The following is a 9,055-nucleotide window of genomic DNA, read 5'->3' as shown; positions in this document are numbered from 1 at the left end:
CGACTCGACTCTGCGTTTCGACTAGCTAAACGAAGCGAAAAGAAAGAGACCCGTGGCTGTAGCTTCGACAAGCAACGTTGCATAAGAATCGCATCGAGATATCGTCCAACCATCTTTCCTTGGACTATTCGCAAATTTCTATTCGCCTACGATCAATCGTGTAATTTTAGTTTGACGGTTTCCCAAATTTACCAATATTCCCTTCCTATTGCCGTAAACGATAGATTTAGGGAATAGATCGAAAAACTTGGTAGAAATTTCCCCTGTATAAGGGGTAACCTGTGTTGCCAAATGTTCGTACGGTTCGGACGGTCAGAAAAGCTTCGACAACTTTGCGTAGTGGCTTTCTTCGCCACGAAGTAACAGCACCAAAGACCACGCCTTCGTAAGAAGCGTACGTTAGGCAGCTCCAACCGCGATCCATAAAAATGCGTCGACATCTCTGTACTTAGCCGAAGCCGGGTAAACAAGACTGCTCAAGACTGTGCAAGGGCCCACACAAGCGCGCGACACTACTCTCGCGATCATTTCCTCCCTTTCACATCCGCAGGACTCGGAAACTCGAGCATCCCTTTTAACGCGGCTAACGGTTACTTGTACCGATTGGGAAAATGAAACCACGACGTATTTGCCGTGATCGAGCCCCCGTGAGTCGCACGGCGTTAACCCGTCGAATCTGAGGAATTGCGCGAGCGTTATCGGTGAAATGGCGCTAACGGGACCAAGGATAAATAGGCTCGATTACGCGTAGGTGCCACGTTTAATTATAGAATCGTCCACGCCGCGTAAATATTTTCATCGCTTCGTCCGGCTCTATGCTAATCGCGAGACACGGTCAGCCCCGTTATTATGACTGATAATTTCAGCCGCGACTGTGTTACGCGGCGAGAGCGACGTCGGTGCTTCGCTTAATTACCGGCGTGATCGTTTGTCGTTGCAACGAGCGGCTACGCGGACGCGTGCCAATCAGAACGCGCGGATGGTAAACAGACGCGCTGGAAAAAGGGGAGCTAGACTAATTGACGCGTAATTGATAACCGAAAGACCGCTTGGTTAACCATCCATCGACTCTACAACGAAGATCGTACAATCGCGAAATTAACAGACAAAGCGTACGGCGTACGTAACCAACTACTAACTAATTAACTTCTTTCAACTACAGAATCGCATTTAATATCGGATCGTTGTACGGGAGGAGTAGACGCGATACGGGCAATTTCTCATCTCTTGTAAAAATGTTTCTACTATAATACGTAATATATACGGCTGTTACTTTGCACATTACGCGATTCTCGCGACTCTATTACGAATCGGCATCGTTATCGTACACCATAAAATTTGTTTACTATTGCCAATCATCTTCCTCAAGGTCCGAAGTCTTGGATATCCTACTGCTTCGTGGCCAATTTCGCCACAATCGGTGCTACTGCTATCAACGCTATCGGGAAAACGATTAACAAAATACTAGACCGATCGTTCACCGCAAACTGGAGCAACACGAGCGCGTTTTCATCGAGAGGGTTCGGAGCTGCTTCCTCGTTCGAGATTCCCGACAAACCTGTTATACACTACTCGGATCGTTATCCGACAACGTGGTATCTTTTGTTCGCGCTGTTCGATGCGCTGTTCGATGCGCTGTCCGATACGCAGCTCGCAGGTTAGAAGCCCGTCGTAGTCGTTACGCTCGATTGTCCCGCGAACTGGGTTCGGCAGCAAAAAACGAGAAAATCCCAGGCAGCGCGAGATGCGACCTGTTTACGATGCACGGCGGTGCGGTCGATTTTGCGGGCTGTCGCGCGTAGAAATCGTTAGATCGTTCGAGTCGAGCAGACGGGGTAAAAAGCCGCCTCGAGTGTTATATGCGTGTTCCGCGAACCAGGGAACGCTTCCAACGTTCGACGGACGACGCGCGCGCGAGAAAACGAAAAAATCCACTCCGGGCGGGCGGTAATTTGAGGTAAACACGAAAACGCGAAACGATCGCGCGAGCCGAAGCAGGTAACCGATAAAAACACGCAAACCGGACCGGGGATCGTTGCACACCGGACGGACAGATACAATTTGCCGATCGATTCCTCGTTTGTGCGTTAAACCAGCCGAATCGGCGTCGGTCTAACGCCGCTTATTAAACGAAAGCGAACGCCTGCTTCCTTTCCCAGCGACGCCTACTTTTTATCCAGGAAAACTAATCCACTCTTACGCAGTTTCCCCCTTCTACTCTTTTTTCTTTCTCCTTTTTTTTTATTCTATTATTTTATCGCGAATAATATATATTTTTTTTATAGAGAGAAAATACACGTTCAATTCAAGAATACTCGAAAGGTGGTAGGTAATAAGCAACACGCAGCGACAAAGTATAAATGGCATGACGTTCTGTTAACGTTTTACGAGTCGGACCCGAAAATGACGAAGATCCTGCGAGGAATCGAAAGGTGCACGACGCGTGTACAGGGTGATCTTCTACGGACGACTGAGAGGTAATTTTTTCGATATCGCAATTTTGTATCGCTGAAGCAATTACTTTGAGAAAAAACTTTACATCTTTTTTTTTTTGACACCGCTGTTACGAAGAAAATAGAATTTAGTGAAGCAAAAAATTGGAGACAAGAAGAGGTCCATATTATTGTGCCCTCGAATACGAATGTTGTTTCGGGTTACAAGGTCTAGAAACAAAAGAGCTATAAGTAGATTTCTATCGCTGTTTCTTGCAGCCTTCGGCTGGACCTACGCACCAAGGTCAACCTTTTTGGTAATGTCCTTTGGTATAAATGCACGAACCTGCTCCCTATCGTATTCTATCTTATCGTAACACCGATACAGTACACTGTACCTATACTTGTTTCGATATATTTTTCTATCAGAAATTCATCCACTCGTTCATCCATCGGTCAACCTCAACGTGTATAATTTGTAATAAAATGGATCGATCCGAAGGAAACGCTCGTCGACACGTAACGAGGCGCACCGGGGTATACTTTGTACCCGGAGATACGATCGGAAGAAGTCTGCCCCAGCTTCCGGAATCAGCCTGTACGGTAGCGTTGCCGATAATTGGCCCGTAGTTTCGACAATGCAGCTGCAACGATGTACTTGGCCGGTACAGTGGCCGATGAGAACGTAAGGTCGCTCTTACCCAACTCTTTCCTCAACCGAGGACCACTTCGTGTTCCGGAAAGCAAATTTTATCGAAGTCGCGTAAACGGTTCGGCCGATCGCTGATAAGACGAGGTACATGGAGTGGGCTATACGAACGAAAGCCAGGGTTCCAAGCGCGCAGACAGAGTGGCCCAAGCATGACGAGGGCATATATCGTCGAGAATCTAACGACTGGGTACCGTCGTAAATCGATACCTGCCTCGATTCCCGTACAGGGCAGCGTCCAAGCTTACCGCGCGGGACGGACGAAGAACAACAAACAGCCAGAGAGAAAGGAAGGACGCGTCTGGATCGAGGGAAAACGAAGGGGACGAAGAGAGAGAAGAGAGAGAGAGAAGAGAGAGAGAGAGAGAGAGGCGAGATAAGAACGCCGCGTAAGTATAGAGAGCATAATAATCAGAAGTAAATTGCGGATACGTGAGGCTACCGTGTTGTAGGGGCCTCGGGCCTCGCTGACCGCGTCTCTCTGTTCCTTCGGTTCTTCTCTTATTTCGTCGATGTGTTCGATCCCATACACGCGCCAATGGCACACCCATACGCCTCTACGAAAATACGTTCGAACGTACGTACGTATAAACTTCTATGGATATCGAGAAATGCGTTGGTACGCGTGGAACGTAGCAAGACGCGGCAGATACGTACGATCGGGAATACCTAACCCGGCGGTAATCTAATTTGAATCCCTGAAGCTCAGACTTCGCCAGTAATGGAACACGTATCGAATAATATTACGAGCGATTCGATTCGATATCATTTGTAATTCTGGTCCCGAGACCGCAAGCGGGCTTCTCTCCGAGAAGGCAACCTCGACCGGTCTCTGCCTGACTGCCGCGCTCGCTGGCTCCGATCGGCTCTCGTGTGAACAACGCGTTTTATGCGTATTCCGGGTGGCACGGGGTAAAGAAGGGGACGAATCGCGTCGTGTTCACCCGCAAAAACCTTCCACGGACGATCTCGCGCCGACGATCAAACCCCCAGCAGACTCGCCACCAGCCTATGGGATAATGGAGATGATCGAATTCCATCGGGAGCCCGGTACGGCACGTGAGAAATCGACAAGACGCGGTACGTACGGTTGTAGTTTCGTGAAATCGCAGATACGTCCAAACGTTAAATTCGTCGATATTTTGGAAAATACGTGTATGTACGCGAGCGTATTAAACACGATCTCTCCACGGTATTAATAAGTTGGTTTTTCTTTTAAACAACACGGATAAAATAATTTGTCGAGGAAGATGACCGAGTTTGATTAATTTCGGCTAGTTTTCAATACGCGTGCGGCCAATCACGGAACCTCGTAATGGCCCCTGTAGCTGTTGCCTCTTTGCCTAATGTTAGCCCTTTTAAAGAACGTATCATAAATTGCGTAAAGCGAAGGCGCACCGGCTTTTATACCACGTTGCCCGAGGCGAACCGTTCCCCTTCTACTTTGCCGCCTTTCTCTCCTCCAGCGAGATCCGAAGACGCCCTTGCGCGCCGTTAAAAAGTGGCATTTCGGACGAAATATAAAATTGATAAAACCCACACCATACTCCCGGGGGCGTAAATCTGCGATTCCCGACGAATCTTCGTTAAAGAGCGATTCCTTCGTTATCGAACCATCGTTGGATTACGAGATTTCTAGATAAATTAACCTTCTCACGAGAATCAATCATAGCCGATGCATATTTCTCACGCGGTGTCGGTATCCTCTTACGTGCCGATACCGACACTAGCGATCAAAGCGCGGTATTTCAGACGATTCGACTCTGCAGCGATTCCTTTCTCCTCTTTTCCAACATCGACTCGTGACTGTGAGATATTACAAAAATTCGAATACAAAAGTCCCAAGATTTAGACAACTTGCGTTCCTTCCGAACTGCCGCTGTTTTTTCGTCGCTATCCATACGAGCCACGAAACGTATCGCGAACTCGATCGCGGTGGTATCGTATACGACGTAAAAGACGCGAGGACGACGTCTCTTTGTTGAAACGTTTCGCATATTGGCCGCCGCGACCGCCGCCACCGCCGTCGGAAGTACCGGCTCGCGTTTTCTGTATCACGCTATATGCAAATGAGACATATGCTCTCGCCGCGCCACATAATAAATTACTCGTGTAGAGATCGCCGGTGTATAGGTGGGCCTAAAATTACGTACTGGTCCTGCCAGGGACACACACGGATGGACGAGGCCAGGCCCCGACCGAAACGTGTAACGAGCTATGGTGTCGGTGTGCGCGCGACCATCCACGTCTGGTCGTCTTACGGCTTATGGGATAATACGTGCCTCTTACGCGCCCCTCGAACGTAATGCCAAACTGTCCTTTCGTCAGGGAACGGGCTCTCCCTTTTATTTCTTCTTCTGTTGCTCTTTTTTTTCTCTCCTCTTCCTCTTCCCTTTTAAACCCGACTATATCGGGCGGCGTTCGTCGTGAAATTTTTTCTTCCTACGCCACCGGTACTAACGCCACCGTACGCACGAGGTAATTGGTCGAGAAGAACGGAAGTGCGGCATGAAAATGATGAACGACGTCTTGATGCCCGAACAATCCGGCTGTCTAAGGACGCGGCATCGTTTCCTTGTCATTAACGCGCCACCAACGTGTCAAGGAATATTGAAATCTCCAAGGATATCGGCCGTCCGCTTCTTCCTACCGCTCTCGTTTATCGCGTTACGCGCGTTTCTCGTATTCTCACGAAAGTGCAGGAAAACGAACAACCGAATCGACGTCTCGCGACGCACGAACCTCGTTGTAAGGTCGTCGCGTCTTCTTTCGTTAACGCGGTGCGCCGCGTCGTGACCGACAGACGCAAGATACACGTAGGCTGCGTTTCGAGGATACGAAACAATGCAACATTTGGCCACTTATCTGGGAGAATCGGTCCTCTCCTATGGCAGCTGCGATAAGAGTTTCTGGAGAAGCGCTTGGAAATCCGCTTTAAGCCACCCCCGAAGAGCAAGCTGCTTGTTTACGTGGCCTGTCTTTCGAGAGAAAAAAGATCGTTTCCTTTTCTCGTGCAAACACGGCGGCGACGCGTAGCATAAGCCAGCGGCGTTGTAAAACAATTTGCCGAGGCTATGGCAAACAATGGACGATCACGAGGATGGTCGTTCGAAGAGAGTTGGAGAGGTTTCAAGGTCCACGAAAAGGGTGGCTTCCGTCCGTAACTTTTTCGTTTCATAAAACCCTTAATTTTACGATGATTATTGCGAGTTTCTCTGGCCTTTTCGGCCATTTTAATCCCGCCAACGATGCCAAGTTCAATCTGCGAGGCACCGTAGGTCTCGTTCTGGGTTACGGAAAACTGGGTTTTACGATCCGAAACGAGACGCGCTCGGAAAAGGGCACGTGTTTGCGCATCTACGCTTCCACGTCGGGTAGTTTTTGTTGCTGCAGGCAATTGGATTACGGAAAGATTAGAGACGGCCGCCGCACGGCCTCTCTGTTTGCGTTGTCGATTTCCCAAGATATCGTCGGTAAATCCAATTCTTTTAAGGGTTAGTTAGCGTGCACTGAAAACTTTCTTTCGGAGCAAGACTCTCGTGTTTATTGCATCTTCGACGAAATTACAATTCCATTAGGACCTGGAGTGCCTCGATCGGATGTTCCGACGATCGGACGAGGGTACAACTTTTACTTAGCCCATCGTTTTTCGTCGATACTCGCACCCTCCCCCGCCCCCCTTAAAACCTACGCCGACAAAGGGGATCCAAAACAAACTCGTTCATGGGGAAATCGTTCCAACTCGCAAGACAAACGTGTACGATTCCAGGTTTAGCCGCGTCTATTCGAGGTTAACGATCCAAGATGACTCATGGATCAATCCGTTTCCCTTTATCGAGATACGGAATACGCAACGTCCGATATCATCAATGGCGCATGAGGTTCGCACACGATGCGTACCATCATCCAGCCTGTCCCTCGTGTACTATCAATCGTGGCCGTCAACCGGTCGTCTCAAGATTAATACTTCCGCGTCTCCGGGAATCGACGCGCGAAACAAGCCCAACACCAACGATATCGACTACCGTTTCGTTTCGAGTACGAGCCAGCGAGTAAAATCCAAGCCACGGTGAAAAATGTCATCGTCGTTCAATTACGGCGCATCTTGCAACAGACGGTAAGAGCAGCTACTAATATTAGTAGCGTTCGTAGAAGCCTGCTTCTGGAAAGTAGCACTTGGTATGTGCTCGACGACGCTCGTGTGCGCGCTTTTCTCTCGTCTCTAAATACCGTAACAGCCTATCCAACGAAGCGACGCCTCCACCGGCTTCATCAAAACTACTTACATACTCGCTCTAATCGTTCGATATTCGCTCGCTCGCGAAACAAACAAATCTCGTCTATCTGTTATCTAAGGCTCACTCCGCATCGACCGTCTTTCGGCGGGCGGGTATATTTCGTTGTTCCAACGAGAACAATACGAAGGATTTATGTTGCACGCGCATTGTCACAGACGACGGGTGACGAACAGATCGAGTGTTCGCGTCGTACGACGATCAACCGTGTGTTCCGGTGGTTCCGGGATGAACGCATCGTGCCGGGACGCATAAAGGGAAAATCGATCGAGACGAGCATGGGTGATTAATATTTTTGATAATAGCGGATGTTTGCGGATGAGAAGAGGGTAAGAGAGCCAATTCGTGGGTTAGAAGGCGAAGAGGATTCGATTGGTCGCGTCGTAGGAAACAATGATAATAGCAAAGTATCGTCGGTGGTATCGGCGAAAGAAACGAAAGAAGCGAACGTACAGCGGTTATCGAGGTTCGGCGAGAAACATCCATCAAAATTAAGGTCTGCATTCATCGATGATGCCACGATGGGAACACAAAAGCGGGCCTCCACCATTAATAAAGAAACCGTCCATTCGATTCTATTAAGAGTCGTTGGCTCGACGCGGAAATTTGCATGTGCGAATGAATCGTGCTAAGCATTGTTTCATAGGTTACACCGGGATATCGTGACGATACGTATACCGCGACTGAAATACGACACACGTAATCAGTTGCTCCATCATGCTTCCGTAATAATTCCTATTTTTGCCGCGTGCACGATACGCGTTCAACGATTCTCTTTGCGAATAAATTCCGTCAAGTGGTGATACAGGTAGATAGTAGCTGGTGTGCTCGTCGGTGACGACAGCTTACGCAACGCGTGAAAATCGTAGCCTGTTACGAAAATGCTCACCTTGACTGTGCTCGCCGGCGTCGAACGTTTTGCTGGTCATTTGGAACAACGCGTCCAGAGGACTTCCCTGTCCCGTTGTCCTTTTCCCGTGATGCCCGCTCTGAGAGCCGTGCTGCTGAGACGTTTTCCTCTTGAACTGTTGCTGCTGTTGTTGCTGCTGTAACACCGGATGATGCAGTCCAGGGTGCATACCGTGGTGCAAACTGTGGTGATGATGATGACCCAATGGATCGGGACTTCCGGAATCGGAGACGGAGCTCCTCCCGGACGAGGACGAGCTGCTAAGAGGTGGTTCGCTGATGGAGCCCGACATAGACGCCAGAGACATACCCATCAAAGAAAGATCCCTCGGCGTCGTGGAATGGTTGTGATGATGATGCAGATGGTGCTGATGATGAGACTGCTGCTGCTGCTGCTGCTGCTGTTGCTGGAGATGATGGCGGTGATGGTGGTGGTGGTTGAGATTCGACTCGACCGTGTCCCACGGACGTACGATTTTCGCCTTTGGCCGATGCGATAAAATGTCCAGAATGCTGAAAGATTTTACTCCTCGTTCGTTCGTGTCTCGATCCCTGTCGTCTTCCTCGTCCGAGTGCTGCATCTGCACCATCTTCAGCCGTTTCAAGGGTTTGAAGTAATCGTCCGCGGCACCGGCCGCCGAGGCACCGTTACTGCTAGTCCTGCTATTCGCTTCCTCGTCGTCCTCGTCGTCCTCTTCCTCGTCTCTCAA

At 49.3% G+C, this 9,055-nt stretch overlaps 1 protein-coding gene across 1 annotated transcript in view; it reads right to left on the bottom strand.

Moving 5' to 3' along the window:
- LOC100741466 (homeobox protein Hox-B1-like) overlaps positions 1-9,055 on the bottom strand; it is a 45,825-nt gene that overhangs the window by 34,990 nt on the left and 1,780 nt on the right. The window contains exon 3 of the mRNA XM_024367940.2: positions 8,326-9,055. Coding sequence (XP_024223708.1) covers positions 8,326-9,055 — 730 coding nt within the window. The remainder of the gene's footprint in view (positions 1-8,325) is intronic.

Source organism: Bombus impatiens, unplaced genomic scaffold, assembly GCF_000188095.3.
Source record: "Bombus impatiens unplaced genomic scaffold, BIMP_2.2 scf_0377, whole genome shotgun sequence".
In the NCBI taxonomy this organism is placed as follows: Eukaryota; Metazoa; Arthropoda; class Insecta; order Hymenoptera; family Apidae; genus Bombus; species Bombus impatiens.
This window is presented reverse-complemented; position numbering and strand designations above follow the sequence as displayed.